Below are 21,898 nucleotides of genomic sequence, written 5' to 3'. Positions count from 1 at the left end.
CTGGCAGCTCCAGTAGTAATGAAAAGATTTGTCTTGAACTCTGCCATGGAAACTAGCACGCATAAACTATAATTAAACAATTTGATAATTAAAAAGGAATTTATACCTGTATGATATTACGCTGGATCAGCTTGGTTTGGAAAACAGATGGATGATTGATAAAGCTGTGGGCGGCATCTCATGGCGAGACGCGGGAATTCATTCAGCGCGCGACTCCGTTGAGCGTACATCAGTCTTACACTTGTTATTGCGGTGCATTGTGGGGAGTGCACTCAATAACGTCCACTATGGTTTTCGGACACCACTACAAATGGCCGTCCCCGCAAATAGTGCCCTATTTAAGGGTACAGGGGGCGATTTCGGACACAGACGCTGATTTATCCAGTAATGAAGTTGTTTTTATGAGTGAGTCATTGAATCAGTCATTCAACAGATTTGTTCAAAAACGCTGATCCATCCAGTAATGAAAAAAGTCTTTATGAGTGAGTCATTGAATCATTCATTCAAGCCGATTAAAAAAAAGAAAATAATTTGAATAAATTAAATATTTTTAATGAACATTTAGTCATACATAACCTCTAGTAAATTACGTTATTTTGTTTAGTTGTTTATTCGGAATCATGGGAGAATCGTGATCTCTATTTCTAAATATTCTGAATGTCCGATCCAATCTGACTTCTGACCTGTAAATGCTGCCTGAATCATAATCATACACTGTTCGTTCGTTGGCCAGAGGAGAACTGGCCCCCGACTGAGCCTGGTTTCTCCCAAGGTTTTTTTCTCCATTCTGTCACTTGATGGAGTTTTGGATCCTTGCCACTGTCACCTTTGGCTTTTGGCTTGCTTAGTTGGGGACACTAAATATTCAACAATATTACTGATCTGCCTGCATTGACACCACATGAGAATTGAACTGAGCTGGGCCATGACATCAATGTGTTCTCCAGTGCGACTGTACAGGCGAAACAAACTTTGTTGCATTATTTTCCTGCTTTGAAACAATCTGTATTGTAAAAAGTGCTATATAAAGCAAGGTGACTTGACTTGATAAAAATTAGGATTCTCAATTTATCCTGAATTGTACCAAAAAATCTTGAAAAAACTTTAAATAGCCTTCATTTTGTCTTTACAAAATATATTTTTTCCTTTGACTTTGGGGTGAAATGAGATTTTCGTGAGGTTCCTCTGGTTCTGTAATACAAATCCTGCTGATGTGGCAGATTGACCAAAGCATCCCTGTTTGCCTGGCTCCTAAAAACATAATTGCATTTCACAGTTGATTTGGGAAGTTATGTCAGTGCAGCAATGCAATTGTCAAGCAGTGGATGTTTTACGGAGATGAAAAAAAATGCAAATCCAGAGCATGTGTTTTTGATGGGTATCAGTGGAAGTGTGGTTAAATTTGAATGAGAGTACCATACGGGTGTTTTGGCTGCTAAATGTTCTGTGAGATGTGCAGTGTTGTGGATTTTCCGCATATCTGTGAATCGGAGCGAGAGGTAGAGCGGGGATAAGATGTAACATCAACCCTGCACCACCCGGTGTTTCCATGGCAACGCGCCCACATTGTCTCTTGGTATCATTGTGAGTGGAGTGTGAGTGACAGCTGTGTTGAGCTGCACCGACACCTGCTCGTCACCTGAGCAGGGCTCGTCTTCACTCTGACCTTCAGCAATGATCCTCCCAGGCACAAAAATTCTGCCATCATTTACTCACCCTCACATTGTTCCAAACCCATATGGCTTTATTTTTTCAATGGAACACAAGCAGAAGCAAGCCATTTAAGAAAAAGTCATTAGTATTTGTCCTCCTCACAGATTTGATGTCATGTAAATGAATAAAGCCCCTGATTTTGTTTTGTTTTTTCAGTGCCAACATTGTGAGAAAGCCTTCATGAATGCCTCTTTCCTGCAAAGTCACGTGCAGCGCAGACATCCTACGGAGTTTGACATCAGTGAGTGGCAATCTGTTGTTTAGCATACTTTTTTTAAAAAGTACTTATTACAGAATTAACATAATGTAAAATAATAAATTTGTTCAAAATTATGCATGTTAATTGCAATTCAGTGAAAATGTATTTATAGTTTAAATTTCTATTAAAGGTGCACTATGTAAATATTTTTTTGTAAAATATCCAAAAACCACTAGGCCAGTGTTATATATTTTGTTCAGCTGAGTACTTACAATATCCCAAATGTTTCCAACTCTTTGTAAATGGTGAGAAAATTGCTATTTTAACCAAGGAACCGGGACGTGTGAGGGAGTCGCCTGTCAAGTGCGCCATATCTGCATTACCCTCGGTTTCCGGTTTATTTTGCGGAAACGCTTTACTCTTATGCCCCGATCACACAGAACGCGTTTTTCAGGTTTGAAAACGCGAGGCGCACTGCACTGCCTTTTATTGGTCAACGTTTTTCAATTTAGAAAATAGCAGTGCGCTGCGTTTTTTTTATGTTGCTAAGAAACCCCTGAATCAGCTGTCCTGTCAGTCTCATCAAGGTAACGGTCACCATAACGGACGGCTCGCCACTCCATTCATTCGATTGGACAATAGAAAAAAAAACGTGATGATGTCGGGCGCTTTTCCACTCAGAGTAGATTTTTTTTCAACTTCAGGCGCTCAGAGCGCCCCTTCTAAAATGCGAGGCGCAGCAGGCGGTTAAAACGCGAGGCGCCCGGGGCGCATAAGCACCACGCATAACACTCTCTGCCAACAGAAATCTATTAAAGAAAGGCACCTCTCGCTGCAAAAACGCGTTCTGTGTGATCGGGGCCTTACTGCAGTGTGCAACAAGTCTCATAGCAGCCGCCGAGCGAATGCACAGAGTAGCGTCATAACATTATTTTCAACACACTCATAAACAGAGCTGCGTTACCTCATACTCATGACCGGAAAAGCGGAAATGGCACCGGCGACTGTGGCATAATAAAAGTCCCGCTGCTCGCGAGGCGTGTGTAGCGTTCATCTTATTAACAATCGCTCCAGCGGCCTTGCTCACCTCAACAACACTCGGTCCTGCTCTGCTTCACACTACAGTAACGTTAATAATCACATCCATGAACATGATTTCTGCCCGAGTCCTATCCCGATTCTTTTCCACCGGCTGTGAGGTGAAGACCACATGTCCCAAGATTCTGCGCTCAAACGTAGCGTCATCAAACTACACCTTTATTTTTAATAGGCGACCTCTAGTGGGTGGAAAAGTTACATAGTGCACCTTTAAAAGCAATCAACTAAAAATATGTATTATTTTATCCCGCTCCCGCACAAAACCTTTTCACGTTTTGCCCTGTTTCCGCAAACAAAAACCCATTTGAAGAGGTTTACATGGATTTTTCAGTCCCTTTCCGGTTAGATTCTGTCTTGTTCCAGAAACTAAGGCCCTGTTTACACCTGGTATTAAGATGTGTTTTGGTCTATCGGATCACAAGTGGACGACGCTAAATACAGGTGTAAACGGGATCTAAAACGTCCACTTTCGACAACTTCCAATGGTAGACGAACCGGATTCAAAAACGCATTCGACCGGATAGCTTTCGTAGTGTAAACGCTCAGGTGGTCAAATGTGTTCGAACAGCCACAAAAGACGCCTACTCTCTGCCTACTGACCTGATGCGTAAACATTATGGGAAGCGCACTAGCCAGACAGGTTATAAACTTTGTCGGCTGAAGACCCAGGTTTGGTTTTAAGACAAAAAGTGTACCAAGCTTTCTCACCATTCCTGATTTCTAACACACACGCGCGCAGCGTGCAGCTGGTCTTGCGGCTATCAGAGCAGAAACGAAAGCTGCTGATCTCTGTGTGTTTTTCCGTCATCTCTGGTCGCATTCATATGTAAATTTCATGAGCTTATTTTGTCCATTAGATCTAAAGATCTGAAAAAGCCCATACATTTACCCGCCCATAGACCCTCCCCTCAAAGAAATCAGGACAGAAATGGTCTAAAGGGGACAAAAGAGACCAAAACGGCAGGTGTAAACGGGAATGAATGTCTACTTGTGATCCGATCGACCAAAACGCATCTTAATACCAGGTGTAAACAGGGCCTATAGTTCATTATTTCCAATTTCCACACACACAACACTTAAGATCTCCAGTGACAGTTTGTGCGTGCTGTTATTATTAGATGATTATATTTTGCGCAAGCCCACGAGTCATTTCTTTCTCTCCCTACTTCCCGTGCACCTCTTGTGCCCGCACTCAGCAATTCAAAACTTGTCCCGCGCCACACTCTGCACGACCACGGGATTGCAGTCCTCTAAAGTACATTACAAGTTCACATTTAATGCAATTCACTTCTTTTTCACAAGGGTGATTCAAGAATCTCATATTTTCTAGAACTGATGACAGATAATCAGAAAAAAATTCACACCGTGAAGTTACAAGATGAGATCAACAAACTACAAGAGCAGTTGACCATGGTCACGTCCCAAATGGAGACACAGCAGAAAGACTACAGTGCTAAACAGGTTAGAGAAGACAAAAGAGACACCATGTTTTTAATAGAATATTTAGTTACTTAAAATATGTATTTAATTCTCTATTTTCTCCAGGAGAAAGAGCTCATTCAAAGGCAGGAGGAGTTTAAGCGACAATTGGAAATATGGAAGGAGGAGGAGAAAATGCGGATGAACAGCAAAATAGATGAAATCAAGCAAGCTTGTCAACGGGACATGGATTCAATGAATCAACAGAACAGAAACCTAGAAAACGTATGTTTTTATTTCAGACAAAGCTTGTTGGTCATCATCAGTGTTAATCATTTTTTTATTTGAGCTGTTTTGTTAACATTTTGAATTAGTTTTTATTTTTTATAAATTTAGTTTAATTTGTATTTTGTTAAGTGCTTTTATCATATCATTATTATTATGTTTTTAAATATTGCTATTTAGGTTAATAATTTTAGTGCCTAAATTTTCATCTAGTTTTTCAACTAATATATTATTTATTTATTAAGCTTTATGTCAATTAACAGAAATGTTTTGTATAGTTTTATTTTTGGTTTTAGTTAAAGCTGCAGTCCGTAGTTTTTCCTCTTTGTCGTCATCTCTGTTCGAAATCTGCAATTGCAGTTATTCGCGGAATTATCAACTTAACGTGAATTGTGCCTCGGCACGGCACAGCGCAGAGGAATCCAATGTTTTTTTGTTTCTGTCTGTCTATGTGCCGGTGTGTCATTCGGAATCACAGATTATACTTTTTGAAAGTATGACCAACATAAGAATTTTCACCGAAAAATGTAATCTGAACAAGTAAGTAGATAACATCCACTTTTGTTCTGACCAACTTAGGGGAAAAAAGCATTGTAGTAAATCGCGATGATTAAATCGAACGATCGCTTATCATATCACGTCAAACCATGCAAATTATACTTTGTTTTCAAATTGTTAATGTTAACAACATCAGCATAGCGTGACTACATTTAATGTGTATTTAGGCTACCTGTAGTTTAGTTTCCACTTCTGTGCAGTCTAATTTCTTTCTGTCATATACCAACAAATGAATGTAGAGTAGAGGTGAATGCTCCCTCTCATAGCTAGCGCAAAATAATTGATATTTACCATAATGCACATAGCAAAACGAGAAAGGCACAACAAAGAAAACTGTAACTGTATGAATTAAGCAAACAAGTGTGATTCTATTACATAATTTAACCATTGAAAAAAAAGCAGTCTCTGCGTCCGTTTTGAACCCCTTTAAAACACGGAGTTCACGCCACCTTTCAAAAGCCCTTTTTATCCTTGTTTTCGCATGGGCCCGGTTGCAGTCTTTTTTTTTCTGTAGCCACTCCGAGGATGCGTCTCAATCAGCTCTAACTAGTTCAGTAGTCAGGACACTGATCAGGGATCAGCCCATTGACTTATGTCCTGATCAGTGCCCTGACTACTGAACTAGGGCTGATTGAGATGCACCCGAAAGTCCGAAGTTTTTTGCATATGATTTTACAACGGGCGAATCTCCAGTTGTCACTGGTGATTGTCGTTTGAACCTTTCTGGATCCACCATCAAATTGATAAGTTTAATTATATCAAGAGCTGTGAGAAAAGGCTATACATCTCCACCTCCAACATCCTCACACGCTATATAGCCTACTAGCCGGGACACCTTCTTTATGTGTACAGATGTGACGTAATGACGCAAAGACATGCTTGAATTTCCCGCGGAAATCCACCAGTACCACTGGAATTAAAAACATTATTACAAGCTTACCGTTGTAAATCGAGCTAAGGTAAGCAGATAGTATTGAACACTGGCTGGTTATGTACTTGCTCAAAAATTTATTTTGGAGAATTTTTAACCCAAAAAAGTTACGGACTGCAGCTTTAACTATAATAACTCTGGTTATCATTTCCTCAAGCTTATGTTGTTCCAAATTAATAATATAATATAATTATATAATATGATATGATATGATATAATATAATATAATAACACAGTTATAAAGGATAAAATACATTGATCAAATAAGTCAAAAACTGTAAAAAGTATTGATATTATGTGTTGTGATTATGCTGAAATGGCATTAATATGTTTACTTGTCCTCCCTAGGAATTGCTCAAATTGCAGCAGAAAAATATGCAGGAAAGCATGCAGCCATTACTGACACAGCCCAGTACATCAGCCAGCAATGAACACTGGCAGGAAGTTGTTAAACTTCAACAGAAACTCCACAAACAAGTACGTCATGCAACATTCCGGTGATTTGGAATGGATATTGCTGTACCGGTAGTTATAAAGTTAATATTTATCTTTCCTCAGGAGGTGAAATGGACAGGAAAAATGCAAAAAATAAAGGACCACCATGACAGTGAAAAAAACCTGGTAGGTATCACAGGTGTCATGTAGCTTTTTAAATATGGGAATAGCTCATATGTCCGCATATCCGTTATGTCTCTCTCTTTTTGCTCCATCAGCTTCAGGAGGAGCTGTTCAAACTGCACTCTGCTGTGTCAGAAGGCAGGGAGGAATCGCGGAGACAGGTGCAGGAACTGAGCCACAGGCTGCAGGAGCAGCAGCAGATTATTGCCTCCCAAAACAAGCAGGTCAGTACTGTAGTTCAGCACAGGAAGAGGCTCGATTGTTCAGGATATCCTGTATTAGCGCAGCGGCCCACAGTATAATCTTTAGATTCAAGCTTAAGGAGTGTACATCTGGGAACATATACGGACATTTGAGCAATTATCATCACGCTGATTATGCTGTCAGCTTGTCATTATGCAGGTTGTCTTTTCAGTGAAACATTTAAATTTAAAGTGACAGGGCTCAGATAACGTGGAGCTGTTTTTTTTGTTAAAGCAAATTACATGTGGTTTTGTTTATATGATAGATGAAACAGATCTCGTCAAAGCCGCCAACAATAACAGTACAGCGTGAGGGTAAGTAAATATTATACAGTATTTTTAGATAAACTTAAAATAACTTTTTAATAAATCAGTGCTGAGTTAACTTCCTAATTTTAATCTAAATCAATTTTTGTTTCAGTGGTCGCTGCCCCGGCTCCAGAGACTAAAGCTAAAGTAGTGGTCAGCGGTAAGTCCCTGCATAACATTTTACTAGACAACGTCCAGATAATCATAATCTCAACTGCAACTATCAGTGGTGTTGCACATTGTAATGTCAGGCTTATTAAGCTGAGGATCTACATCCAGCTTTATTATTGTTTTTTCTCCCTTTCATTTAGTCTTGCCAGGTAGCCCCGGTCACAGTGGCATCGCATCATGCTGTTTTTTATACATTAAATGAGTTATATGTAAGAAGTTTCATGTATTAATAGCTTTTTTATTGCCAATGTGTGAACAACTTGAGGAAACCTAAAAAAAACGAGACCTTCCCCAACTTCCTAGGTTGTCTACACTTTTGTTCCGTTTCGAAGTGAGGAGCATGATGTCCCTCCAGTAGCTCTTCTGGTGCTTGTTTACTCGTTATCCAGCTTGACAAGAATGACAAGTTAGCGTTAGCTTGTTAATAACAGTAGTAAAGCAGGGGTAGTATAGTTTGCAAGACTAAAGACACATTTTTATTCACTTGCCTTTTTTGGCCCATTCATTTTTCAATCTTTTGCCATGTTAATTTCGTTGACAAATAATTTGTCAATATTTTAATCAACAACATTTTTCACAGACAAAAACGAGACGAAAATCAAAACCAGCTTTGAATGACAAAAACTATGACTAATATCTATTGTCATTTTCGGTCAGCATTCGGTCTTAAAGTGACAGCAGTCCATTAACCTGCCTCCATTTGTGCTCTTAATTAGGGATGGGTCGTGATTTTCGAATATTCGATTAGTTATTTAATTATAGAATATCGAATAGTATGTGCGATTATCGTCCAAAAAAAATCCCCATGTTGTCGGTGCCGACGCGTTCATGTAACCAGAGGCGCTGCCAATAACGCTCCTAAAAGCTGCCAGTCAGCTCTCAGGGTGTTTTATACTGGACACGTTTGCTGCGGTCCGAGTCTGATTGTTCCCTCCGCCTCCGCAGTGTTGGTCTGGTTTCACACTCAACTTGAACCCTGGTGCGTTTGCGTTCATCTTACGTCATATATCATCTTACGTCAATATATTGGGCTTTTTTCAATTAATTTGGTGCTATTATGTGCAGCTGAGTAAACGACACTTGGGTTTACCGTATGTGTGTCGCTTGAAGGCGGCTTTGCTGCTTGCAAACAGACTCTTTTGAGGAGACGGTGAATTGCCATTAATTTGCTGCCCTGATTGCACTCTATGCGCGAATACACTGCAGGCTCGCTCTCGCGATCGTATCTCAGCTAAATCATCAACACTATCATCTCTTACGTGTATGTTATTGAACTAATGACATTGTAACCGGCTAAAACGCATGCGCTGGTTACTTTCTTCCACAACAAGTGCGCACCCGAGTGTTGTTTGCACATTCACGTGAATCACGGCTCAGCTCCGAGAGCAACCGAACTCTGGTTGTGTGTTCTCGGGTTCGGTACCTCAGTGCACACCAAGCTCTGTAGGTAAGCTTTCACATTAGCAATTTTTCATGCTAACCGTGTCCCATTCCGAACTAAAATGCCAGAGTAAAAACGCCCTGAGACAACAGAAGAATAACACATCGTCTCACGCGCACGCTGCAGACTTGTGGCATTTATCAGGTAACTTGGGGCGATGTCACATTACAGTCATATGTTTCAGCATGTTACAATAATATGGCTTGAGTTGATATAGCCTATTCCCTAATGAATTAAACAGTTTGTTATCATACAGATTGAGAGTGTGAATGGTCTCTCTCCCTCTCTCTCTCTCTCTGTTTATGTGTGTAGCCTATACATGCGTACATGCATGCATGCGGGGGAGGAGTTGCGATTTTCGAATAAAAATCGAATAATTCCCAGCGATCTTCGAATATCATTTTTGCTTGAAATGCCCATCCCTACTCTTAATATTAATCAAACAACAGAGAAAATCACCTCTTTAGTTTTAATAAGGATTCATTATATTTATTATACATTAATTATTTAATCCATATTTAATCTATAAGGAATGTTGTATGCAAGTTGTTATAAAGAATGCATATCATTCACTGAAAATAAGACATTGTGTTCTTCTTTAGGAGAAGTAGTTTTATTTAATTTATATAATAAATAATATTTTTGTATATGTCACAGCAGTTAAATCTGTGTCTGTATTGCATGTTTAAACTTTAATATCATTCATATTAATAGGTTAATACAGTAGATGTTTTCTCCAGGAGTATATACAGTAATGGGTTTGGACATTTTAGAGAAATTCTTAATGCATTACAATTTAACTAAACCCATTAAATTTTGTTTGTGAATGTAGTGTAGAGAACAAGTTCTAACATCCTGTTAAGTTTTCTGATTAGTATTTTTCTTTATATATATATATATATATAAAAAAAAAGACTTATAGATTTATTGTAGCAACCTGTGCACTTTCTGAAGAATTTTTGCACTGTGAATTTGCACTGTTTTTGAATAAAGGATTGAAAATTAATGTATTTTTTTAAAAATCCGATTAATAAAAAAAATGATCGACAGATTAATCGATTATTAAAATAATCGTTAGTTGCAGCCCTAGCGTTAAGTCTTTTGTGTGTTACGTGTGCACGAGTGCGTACACAAGCAATAAGTTGCAGGCTGCAGTTCACATAATGGCCACCGGTGTCGCTAATAACAAGGGTTTCTGAATTCTACATATAGCCCCTTTAAATATATTCTGATTGGCTATGATTTCGTTTATTCAGCAATTCACTGTCAGTGAGGTGTCATGACTAGTTAGGACAAGGTGTATACAAGACCTAATGTTATACTACCATTCAAAAGTTTGGGGTTGGCAAGATTTATTAGTGTTTTTGAAAGAAATTCTTAATGCTCACCAAAGCTGCATTAATTTGATCAAAAATACAGTAAAAAATAGTAATATTGTGAAATATTCTTACATAACTGTTTTGCATGAATTCATTTTGCACAGTAGTAGTGTTTATCTGCTAATGGTTTGCTGTTTGCTGCATCCCAGTTTGCATACGTATGCTATGCCCTAAAAGTATGTACTGTCGTGTTTTTGTGAAGAAAAAGTACATACTGTGTATCAGAATAGTAAGCTTTGTGACATACTACTTCATCATAATTGCGTCTTTAATTGACCTCTCTGATAGTTTTGTGCATCCTGTCACAGTTTAACCTGACCTGTCAATCGTCTGTCACAGTTAATATCCTCCACTTTCAATTTAATTGAATTTCCTACCGTATTGGAGAAAAATTTAGGAGTTCGTTGGTCTGCCAGTCGTTGGTCTTTCATGCGAAGAACTCTCCTTATCGGTTTTAGTGACCAAACTTATCTTTATAAAAGTTTACAATGCTTTTGCAGATGAACTATTATGTGGATAACATTGAATAAATATATTTGCGTCAGGTTAGATACTGAATATTAATCACTCAAACAACTTTATCTAAACCTCTCAACTTAACCGTTGGTCTCACACATCTGCCATGTTTGTAGTTTTTTCAGTTCTAATCTAATCCAAAGTGCAGTGAATTGGGATACTACTAAAAGGGTACTCTGATTTGAGACACACTAATTCTAATTTTGAATACTATTTAGGATGGACAGTATGCAAATTGGGACGCAGCACACCCAGCATGTGTCTTTTTGGTGGACACTAGCATATAGATGGCTTCAAAGCTAATGTACATGCATTAACAGCCACAACATCTGATTTAATGGTGTCAGTATGGGTAATATCAGTGCAAAATGAGATGTTTAGGCTAAGGGTTTAGATTTGAATATGCCTCGGTCCTTCCGTAACCCTTGCACTCTTGTCTGACCTCTTTGCGCTGTTCTATTAGAGCAGTCCAACTCAGTCCATAAACTGGATCCTATAGTGGAGCTGTCTGAGGAGGATAAAGGTAAAGCGATAGTGATTGAGTATAGTCGTCTGTGGCATGCTCGCATCCTGTCTGCATGGATCTGTCGCTTAGGTCTGCGTGTTCAGTCTGAGCTTGTGTCGCCAGCAAACTAAAGGCATGAGCTGGAAGATCTGTCTCCTCTGTAAACACAGATGTTCCAGCATGCATGTAATCATTGGACAGCTCAGAGCAAGAGAAAGGGAATGTCAATGTAGAGCTTCAGGAAATGAACATGTGTTTTAAATGTTTGCCGTTCTCTGTTGTTTATGGGTTTGAAAAAATATAAAAGAGAAATTGTACAAGTGCAGTGGCATTAGTTCTTTTTTTCAGTTTTTGAAAAGTTTTTGCATTTGTCTTCTTTCCTATTTTCATAATTTGAAACAATATTAAAAAAATGTATAAATAAAGAAAAAAACTGTAAATTTATATACAATACCATTAAAAAGTATGTGGTTAGTATCTTTTTTTTTTAAGGAAATTAATACTTTTATTCAGCAAGGACGCATTAAATTGATCAAAAGTCTCATAAGATTAAAAAAAAAATGCTGTTCTTTTGAATGTACTATTCACCAAAAAATACTGAAAAGCAGCAGAACTGTTTTCAACATTGAAAATAATAAGAAATGTTTCTTGAGTAGCAAATCAGCATATCAGAATGATTTCTGAAGGACCATGTGACACTGAAGACTGGAGGAATGATGCTGAAAATCCAGCTTTACCATCACAGGAATACATTTAATTTTAAAATATATTAAAAAAGAAATCAGATATTTTAAACTGTAATAATAAGTCGAAATATTTAATTTTTTACTTTGTATTTTTGATCAAATAAATGCAGCCTTGATGAGCAAAAGAGACTTCTTTAAAAACATAAAAAATTCACTGACCCCCTAATTTAACTTGCAACAATCTATGCAACTTCATTATAGAGCAGTTATGTGCATGTTTAAAAGTTTAAAACGTTTTTTTTACGAGTGGCAGCATCTGCCACGGCAATTGTAGAATTATAGAAAATATATTCCAGAACATTTGCCATCCAACATGTTGCAATGATCATTCATCTTATATTTTCAGATTCCTCTAGCATCTCTGAAAGTCACACGGAGAGCCGGTCGTGGCAGCAGGAAGTGCAGGAGTTGTTGAAGAACCCGGGTTTGAGGAGAGACATGCGTCTGGCAGCTCAGCAGAACCTTGATGATAGACTGCAGAGCTTAGACATCAAGGTCGTGAGTGTCAAACTACATGAAAAAATGTTTACTTATGACACAGTTGGAGTGCAGTTGAGAAGTCATAGCACTGAATAACCTCAATGTCTCTGGTGTTGTTCAGGGGGTCAGTGGTCTCTCTAAAGGAGTGTATAAGAGCGCCATGGCCCAGATTATCACTGATCGTCAGAAGAGACAGGAAGAGGATCCAGCGTATCGGAGGGTGCAGAAAGAGATCAACCATAAACTAGAGCAGAGAGTGAAGGAGAGAAACACGGAGCAGCCAGCCAAGCCCAAACAACATGAACAAGGTCAGGATTTGGCTTTGCAGTTTCAAGGCTGAGAACAAGGCATTAATGGTGCAGTAAGCAATATGATACACTGTTGATATTTGAAATCAACCCAACACATGCCTCCCTTCATTGCTCCGCCCCCAGCACTTCCAGCTTAGGTTTCTCCACCCTGCTTTTCTAATATTAACGTGGGTATTAAAGCTTTGTATTTTAGTTGATGTTTTGTGTCTCACTTGGATCACTTGTTTCAGTTAGGATGCAGCTTTTTTCTTATTCTCTTGCAGTGGTTCAGTCCAGACCCAGATCCAGCAGTTTCCCATCTACAGTAACTCGTGTGGTGTCAGGTCCCGCTCCTAAACAGCAGCACACCCCACAACCAGTCCCACGCAGCAGAACCAGCACACTGCCCAAGACCTCCACACCACTACAGCATCACAGGTACAGCGAAATTTACTATGGTGTTCATGACCGTGTTAAGGTTTTATCTTCAGATAAATTACTTCAAATTTGAAATAAAATCACAATAAAAATAAATCTAATTAAAATAGACTCTATTCATAATAAAAATCCTTGTCTAATGTGGCGTTCACACCGGACGCGATTCACGCTAATAATTCGCGCTAATCGCGCGAAGGTGGACGCGTGTACATTTTGAGTTTACTCGCACGAATCGCGTGTGACATTCACTGCACAACAGACGCGAATTCGCGTCATGGGCGGGGCTTCCGCCAGCAGCTCGTCTCGTTGAGAAATGGCTGACATGGGCTGTGTTTACATGTCTTTTTTTGTTAAAATCTACTGTTAATGTGTGACAAAACGTAGTTTTAAGACTTTTTCAGTCTATAATGTAGTTGTTTAAAGCTCAAATCTGTGGTTTATTTATATAAAGAGTGCCTATTTGAACATTTTATCTGCCATTTTCGGAGTTGTGAACTCCAGCAGACAGCGGCGCTCAGCGCTCGTCAAAGCCGGCGAGGGCAACCTTTCCTCGGCCAGTCCTTCTGCCGTCTGCCGCTGGCTCTAATGTCTCTGTGGTGTGTCTCGAGCTATAATTCGTCTTGTAACGGCCGATCTTTGGTCTCATGGATCTATAATTTGTTCCCTGGCAAATCGTTTAGGCTGAGGGCAAAGATAAGTTTCATTACTTTATATTTTTAGGCTATAACTGTATGTTGCAGTTGTAACGTTAGCCTACTAGCACTGACTTTGAATGTTTGACTGCATTGTTTGCTTTATTTCATGTATAGCTTGTTATACATTACTTATTCTTTTGTATTATTGATCATACATAAACTTGCATTTAACAAAAAGAGACTGGGTTGTGTTTCATGTCATTTAATGTTATCACAGTGATAATCATATTGTCTGAACCAGATATTAATATACAGATTTTCTCCTCATTGTTGTCACTACGAGAGCAAGCTCCTGATTGGTTAACGCGGCGCGAAATATCCGCCAAAGTTCAGATTTTTCAACTTGAGCGATTCCCACGATTCGCGCGAATCGCGCATTCAAAACGCTCAATTCGCGTCCTTCGCGCCGCCTCAATCGCGCTCAATCGTGCCGCAGAATGCCATTTCGCGTCTCTGCATTGACTTAACATGTAAATCACTTGCGCGAATCGCGTCCGGTGTGAACGCACCATTATAATGCACATTATTGTAAGGTTTTTATTGTTTGTTTTTATAATCTCTTAATTGTTTGCTGATATATCCAAAATGTAATTTTTTTATCCAATTATGCCCCAATGTATACAATCAACCGTGTTATTATAGTATTAATAATATATTAATATAGTATTTATTAATATTTTCAATTTGTTTTTGTTTTTTGTTTTTAATTTTGTTTTTAATTTTGTTTTTAATCACTTTGTTTTTAGTAAAAGTTACAGTAATTGTGCTGTGTTTTTATCATTTTTATTATTATTTTTCAATGTCTATTTAGTTTTTTACAAATTTGTATTAAAATTTTTGTTTTAGAATTTAATGAAAATGTTGCCATGGCATAAATGTAGGCTTTTTTAATACTTTATTTTATTTATATTTTATTTAACAAATATGTTTAATATTTTTATACACTCACAATCAAGTTTCAATCCGACATGCGTCACATTACTGATGTGAAATGCTTCACAAATGCCGTTTCCTGTTTCCTTATTTATTTTGTTTGCTGTTCATGATATCACTTTGGCTTAAATGATCACTGATTTTATTAAGTTATCACTCTTTATCAGTAATTTGAATGGCTTTTTCTTTGTTGTCTGAACATATAAATAATATATCTCGCTTGCAGAACCCCTCCATTCAGCTCTGATGAAGAATCATCCGAGGAAGAGGAGACATCTGAGGAAGAAGCCCCTCAAACACAGAAGAAATCTGTCCTGGTCAACAGACCCACAGTCAAAGCCCAGACTGCTAAAACACAGCAGCGCTCGACCCCTCATGCTCCTGCTGTGCGCTCCGCTGCTCCCGTGATCAGCACGGACAGGACGGACGTGACCGCTCTGAGCGAGAGCGACAGCGAGTGGACCGACGGCAGCGAGATGAAGGAGATCAACCTCTCACAGCTGCACAAACACACCGACCAGAATGGGAATGTGGAGAAGATTACTCACAGTAAGACTCGCTTCTAATGTCAGGTGTTGTATTGTATTGGAAACAAAAATTTTACAAATTTGTATTGTGTGTGTGTGTGTTTTCTGTAGGTAACGTCAAAGCTATTGGCAAAAGCCTTGAAAAACAGCTGGCAACGCGAGGCCCAAAGAAACCAGCAGGGGGCGTTAATACATTTCTGAAAAAGCCAACAGCTGTCAAAAATACAAAGCAAGATGCAAAGAAAGAACTAAAGGTGAGATCTGCCCCTTTAAACAGATACACATTTTTATATTATGTTACATAAACACGGCACTGAAATCTACAACAACTGAGAACAGGTTATTTATTTAAATATTTTTGCGCTTCAATCAAATAATCTAGCTCATCATCATAACTATAGGAAATTTTGTAGATATACCATTCAAAAGTTTGTGTTCAGTAAGAAATTAACTTTAATTCAGCAAGGATGCTGTAAAATTATCAAATGAGTCTTACGAAAGATTTCTATTTTTTGATAATTGATAATAATAATAAGAAATTGGCCTATATTACTGTTTTCCTGTATTTTTTAACATACATATACAGACTTGGTGAGCATAATGACTTTTTTCAAAAACATTACAAAATCGTACCAACCCCAAACCAGTGAATGGTAGTGTGTAGACTTGAACTAATACAGAATTCAACTGGTTTGTGATCACAGGTGTATTTGTTTGTAGCTTCGTCAAATATGGCTCATCTAATCAGATCCTAGAGCTGAAACTTACTGTTTTTAATTTACCCTAGTATACTATCCTTTAGATAAAAAGGAAATATAAAAATATGTCATTGGATTAAATGAGAGGGTTATTTTAGCTGCTAAACATTTTAGATAGTATATTGTAACAACCTCAAAATGCCATTAGGAGAACTGTACTGGCATGATTTCTTATACAGCAGTTGGGATGAGCAGGTTTTCTCACTAATTTTGCATGTCTTACTCCCAAAATGAGTTTGATCTCTATACCAAATTTGTAAAGGGTCGTTTTTTTGCTATGTTGCTTTCAGTACACAGATGAAGATGATGACGATGATGACTGGGATATCTCTTCTCTTGAGGATGTGCCTTCTGTACCCAAACCCAGCCAATGTCCCGTGCCCATCATCAGGAAGAGCCTGGACAAGAGTCTGGACACCAGCACTAGCGTATGGGGCTCATCGACAGGCAAAGGGCAGAAGCCAGGTACATACAATTCCTTGTTAGCTGAAAATATTTTCAATAGTTTGCTAATAAGAAATCATGGTTATAATGATTTACATCATAGAAACTCAGATTGCTTGTAGAAAAGCTACACTGAAAAACAATTATTCTACTTTCTGCATTTTTACATTTTCAAAAAAACTTAGTATGATTTATACAGTTTTTTTCTTCATGGGAACAAAACATGTCCACACGAGGTCAAGGATTTCAGATATTCCCATTTTAGTGAGGACATTTAGTCACTGTTAGTCAGTTCAATTTATTTACATACCAACTTCAATGGACCTTTTTAAAATATGCATCATATTTTTGGTTATGTATCCACATTTAAACATGTTACTATCCACATGTAAACATGCTATTGTTTGTTCTATTTTTGAGTTGGCTTAAGACCTAAAAAAACCGTTCTTGTTATTGAAATGCTATTGGAAAAAAAAGCAGAGCTACCCATAAATAGACATAGCCTTGGCTAAAGGCCCTGAAATACTCACGGCTTCTCTTTTTCTTTTTTTTTTCTTTTTGGCTTAGCGGTAAAAAGAAGTTTGAAATATGTGAGCAGTGATATACTGTTAGCGAATATCCTACACCACCAAATACTGAGAATACGTTTATGAATATGTAAATATGTGCTGTGTGCTTTCCTCTCAATAACAAAATAAACAAACAACAAAAATTAGAAAACAGTAAGCATTTGTTTAAAGAAAGCATAAGAAAAGCATCTGATCATATCAACGTGGATATGTTTGCACAAGCTCTGCAATTTGGCACTCCAGTAAAGTCATGGTTATTTATATAGCCTTTTATACAACAGATTGCTTAAACGCACACATCTCTTTACAGTATTAAACATGAAAAACAGTGTCTGATTTCATCAGAAGTCCAACTTAATTTTCTATTATAAAAGCATCTCTCCGTTGTGTTCATGTTTTTTCCCACGGACGTCTGACATTAACGGGCTAAATGAACCAGAAAAGAGTTCCATGCTAAAGAAGGCAGAGCTTTATTATGTAATCGCCACGGACCAATGGGAGTTCGAAGGTGTTTACCAGCCGTAGCAAACTTTTCTGGAAAGTTTGCTTTGGCAAGCCGTTTCGAACTCCTGAAACAAACACAAAACAAACTTTTGGGTTTGATTTTGTTCGAAATGACAACAAATCAGTTTGTTCTTCAATTTCGCTTGAAGTATATTGGGGCCTTAAGTCCATGACCCACGTCTAACAGCCCAACCAATCATTTTGTCTTTTTAGAACTTAATTTTACTATAAACAAAAGCTATATTAACTATAATATGAAAGTAGAATTTTCCCTTTGAATAATTGTGTTACACGGTGTCTAAACCGGGTGCGACTGTTGACGCGTTGTGCCAGCTAGAAGCTGGCTTCACTGGACGAGACAAAGCGACTATTGCAAATCCAGGGTTTTTCCTGCATTAAAAATGTTTTGGCAGCCGCCAAGACAAATTTTTGTCCCGCCAAAGCCTTATTTGATGAGTTATTGTGATTTATGAGTGATATAGATGATACGGTGCATGTTAACTGAGTGACAGAGAGAACGAGCAGAGAGCTCCTCCCCCGCGCTAGGGTTGGTTACGTTCACATTTTAACCGGTATCGGTACCGGTACCCGAAATCGGTACCTTTTTTCGGTACTCTAGGGATTTACATCAATAACTATAAATAACCTGTAAGTCATTTATAGAAGTGTTTTGACATTATATCAGAGCTGCCAGCTGGTCTCTGTCTGCCATTGTCTGTGATGTTTGTATACTATAATATTTACTAGATAGTAGGCTACTAGCTACTTCAATTTAATTAATAAAAACAACCATATTATTTTTTTCTTTTTATTTTCATTTCTATGAAAAGATTTCCCATAAATTATGTGCTGTGTATTTTCTGGTAATCAAATGAAGACATAAGATATTCATTTAATTTATCTATTAATTAAATTAAACTTTTTTGTCAAACAAAGTACTGCTCAACTGAGCTTTATATGGTTAAAATTAAAACATTAAAACAGAACATTTTTTATTTATTACTTAAAAAATTATGTTTTGATTATTATTATACTACGGGGCCGTTGAATGCTTGAATCTGATTGGCTGATGAACGTTCTGAGGTGTGCAATTATTTTCTGGGAGATGCACAGCGAACGTAGTTCCAGCAGCTCTCTTGACCGCATTACAGTTCCATATCACTGCGCATAGTTAACTGTAATAACGGAAATTACAGGACAAAAAAACAACAATATGACAGACGATTTTCCTAAAGTAAATCTTAATATTTACGGTCAATATAAAACGTTCAACAACTGGGCGGCAGCAGTATTAGACAGTCCAGATGAAAACCAACAGACAGAAGCGGACATCAAAGGCAAGCTTTTCTGTCTCATTACTGAAATCACACATGCTCGCACACGCACTACAGTTTGCACAAAAAGCTGTCAGCGCTGCCCTGACGATTTGATCAGTTCGCCTATATAGTGGAGACACTTAAAGGCTACACGTGACATTTTTTCACTAGCGAGGTAATAACAGCTGTTTAGAGACGCACAGAGGGAGCCTAATTCACACAAGCACTCGCTCTCTCTCTCTCTCTCTCTCTCTCTCTCTCTCTCTCTCTCTCTCTCTCTCTCTCTCTCTCTCTCTCTCTCTCGTTCTAATAACTTTATTAATAACTGCAGAAGAATGCCATCAGCGGCTCAAGCCTTCGTTAACAGCTTTAAAATGACGTTTCGGAACTAGCAAAAGAGCCGTTGGATGAGACGCGGAAGAAATAGTCCTACTCACAATAGCTATTTAAGTACAAAAACCGGACGAATCCCTTTAAATATATATTTGGATCGATGTCTTGAGGTGTGGTAACCGTAGTATAAGCGGAATAATTGACTCCGGGGCGTTCAATTATTAGAACAATAATGCACACCCGAGGTGTAACGGCCACTCCGCTTTGCGTCGTGACCGCATCACCACCTCGGGTGTGCATTATTATTCTAATAATTGAACGGCCCGTCGTCAATTATTCCTTACTTATTACATTTGTGTTAGTATTATTAATTGAGACGTATCTAAATTCTACTGTACAACAGTGATGTATTTGTCAAGATAAACCGGACTTTCATTTTGACGATTTGCCGTTCCTTTGCGTTTCTGTGTTTATGATGACGGTAGTTTTTCTCAAATGAAACGGTAAAATGCTGATCAAGTTACTCCGAGCAGCTCTGGAGATGACGTTTGAGCGTTCATGTCCTCATATGAGACGACAGAGATAGAAACATGCGACCTTCATAGTGATAGTGAGCGCTATAGTGAGTGAGTGTGTGTGTGTGTGGTAAACCGCGCTTCTACGGCATTCATTCGCACAGAGACACGCAGGATTCGTATTTAAATGGTCTTTTTGCGGTTTGTTATTCACAGATACTAGACTATATCACCAGATGCGTTCTCAGGTACCGAAATTTGGTACCGATTTGATTTAATATGAATCGGTACTCGGTAGTACCGACGTAATTCGCTCGGTGCCCTTAAAAGTACCGAGTTCGGTACCCAACTCTACCCCACGTGCACTCTCGCTCAAAAAACGCTGACTCTTCTCTGGCCAGCTGACAGAAACCATACTTTCAATAAACAGGAAAAAATTCTATTCAGTTATGAAGTTTTTTCTGTGTTGACAAATCTTTCACAATGTTCTAACAGGCGGGATTCGCACACAACTCGTCTGCTAATGTCCGATTCGCGAACTAATGACTCCTTTGAACCGAATAATTTTAACGACTGGTTAGAACAACTGATCTGTGCAACACTGAACTCACGAATCAGTTTAATCATTTACTCAGAACACATCTGAAAAGAGAACACAAGTGTGCTTACCCAATTTAGCAAGAGTGGATAGTAAGAATTAGTTTTAATCATCCACAGTATTTCAGCTTATTTATGTTGACAATGTGTAGTAAAATATCATTTAGTGTAGTACTTTTTTACTGTGTGTGTGGATGACCATGTCTGTCAGCCACCACCGAAGACCATTTTTGACACAGGAAAAACCCTGAAATCCATTTGTCCTTCCTATAAGAAGTATCGCAAGTGCTTGGGGTACGTCATAAATAGAACGAGGCATCAGTTTACTGCCGAGGATTTGTCGTGTCACGTCGCACCGCATCCACATCACTGATTATAATGGATTATATGATCTTTTGTCGCGTCGCTCGCGTTCGGTGTAGACTCTATGTTACGCTGCATTCACATGGGCCTTTGGCATCAGCGCTTCTCATTTACTTTGAATGGGTGATTTCATGCATTGTCGAACTGAATTGTGGGTTCTGTTGCGTCGCGTTGCTTGCGGCAGAAGTTGTAAAGTTTTCAACTTTTCATGCACCAACGCAGGCATCAGCCAATCAGATCGCCTATGCAAATGCCCTAGCTCAGATGCTAGCCAATTGCATTCATGCAACACTGGAAAAGTAATATAATTGGCTGTTGTCACTATGATGGTCGCGTCAGCACCAGCTTAAGACGCGCCCTCCGTCAAGTGTTGAATGCAGTGTTAGTGTTGCTTACCAACTTCAATGGACCTTTTTAAAAAATGCATCATATTTTCTGTTATGTTCTAAAAAAAACAAAGCACAGAATAACGAATAAACCCCACATTAATTTCTGCAGTTAGTAAAGCTGGCCAGTATAAAACATGTAAAGGAGTCAAAAAAGCACCAGGAATTTCTTCATTACACACACAAACGAAGACGTGCTGCAAGGAGACAGCGTTTCCAACGCCTGTACCGAACTGTAGTGGGCAACGTAGCACTTATGATGAAAAAAAACAGGTATGCTTGAACATTCTGTACTTTTTAGGGTCGCATCTTGTGACATCATGTCCTGTTTTTGGTTAGTTTAGATGTATTCGGTCTGTGTTTCGTTCATATTTCATTCGAACCGCACTAGAGTTCGTTTGCAAGCGGACAAAGACCCATCTTTTCAAGGGTCTCTGTCCGCTTGTTTTGTGCACATGAAGTTTCGGATGACAGTGTTCACACGTATTTAAATGAACCGCACCAACAGAGCAATCGCACCACAGTTGGTTTTAATTGAACCAAACATGCCAAGTGTGAACACACCCTGAGTATATTTTTCTTCAGCTCAACACCTGTTGCTAATCTTCGGGCTGTGATTC

General features: G+C 38.5%; 1 protein-coding gene across 5 annotated transcripts in view; it reads left to right on the top strand.

Moving 5' to 3' along the window:
- dzip1 (DAZ interacting zinc finger protein 1) overlaps positions 1–21,898 on the top strand; it is a 33,734-nt gene that overhangs the window by 8,970 nt on the left and 2,866 nt on the right. For 2 of the 5 annotated variants that reach the window (XM_079840914.1, XM_079840915.1), the window contains exons 4-17: positions 1,870–1,954; positions 4,341–4,471; positions 4,556–4,714; positions 6,552–6,680; positions 6,762–6,824; positions 6,917–7,045; positions 7,330–7,378; positions 7,485–7,532; positions 12,477–12,625; positions 12,732–12,918; positions 13,185–13,338; positions 15,193–15,515; positions 15,605–15,747; positions 16,542–16,716. In XM_079840914.1, the coding sequence (XP_079697040.1) occupies positions 1,870–1,954; positions 4,341–4,471; positions 4,556–4,714; positions 6,552–6,680; positions 6,762–6,824; positions 6,917–7,045; positions 7,330–7,378; positions 7,485–7,532; positions 12,477–12,625; positions 12,732–12,918; positions 13,185–13,338; positions 15,193–15,515; positions 15,605–15,747; positions 16,542–16,716 (1,924 nt within the window). Of the gene's footprint in view, positions 1–1,869; positions 1,955–4,340; positions 4,472–4,555; positions 4,715–6,551; positions 6,681–6,761; positions 6,825–6,916; positions 7,046–7,329; positions 7,379–7,484; positions 7,533–11,342; positions 11,403–12,476; positions 12,629–12,731; positions 12,919–13,184; positions 13,339–15,192; positions 15,516–15,604; positions 15,748–16,541; positions 16,717–21,390; positions 21,552–21,898 lie in introns of all 5 variants that reach the window. The other 3 variants (XM_079840912.1, XM_079840911.1, XM_079840913.1) reach the window with 3 other exon arrangements.

The sequence above is a fragment of the Gobio gobio genome (assembly GCF_949357685.1).
Source record: "Gobio gobio genome assembly, chromosome: 17".
Taxonomy (NCBI): Eukaryota; Metazoa; Chordata; class Actinopteri; order Cypriniformes; family Gobionidae; genus Gobio; species Gobio gobio.
Note: the sequence above shows the minus strand (reverse complement) of the source record. Positions and strands in the feature narration are given on the sequence as shown.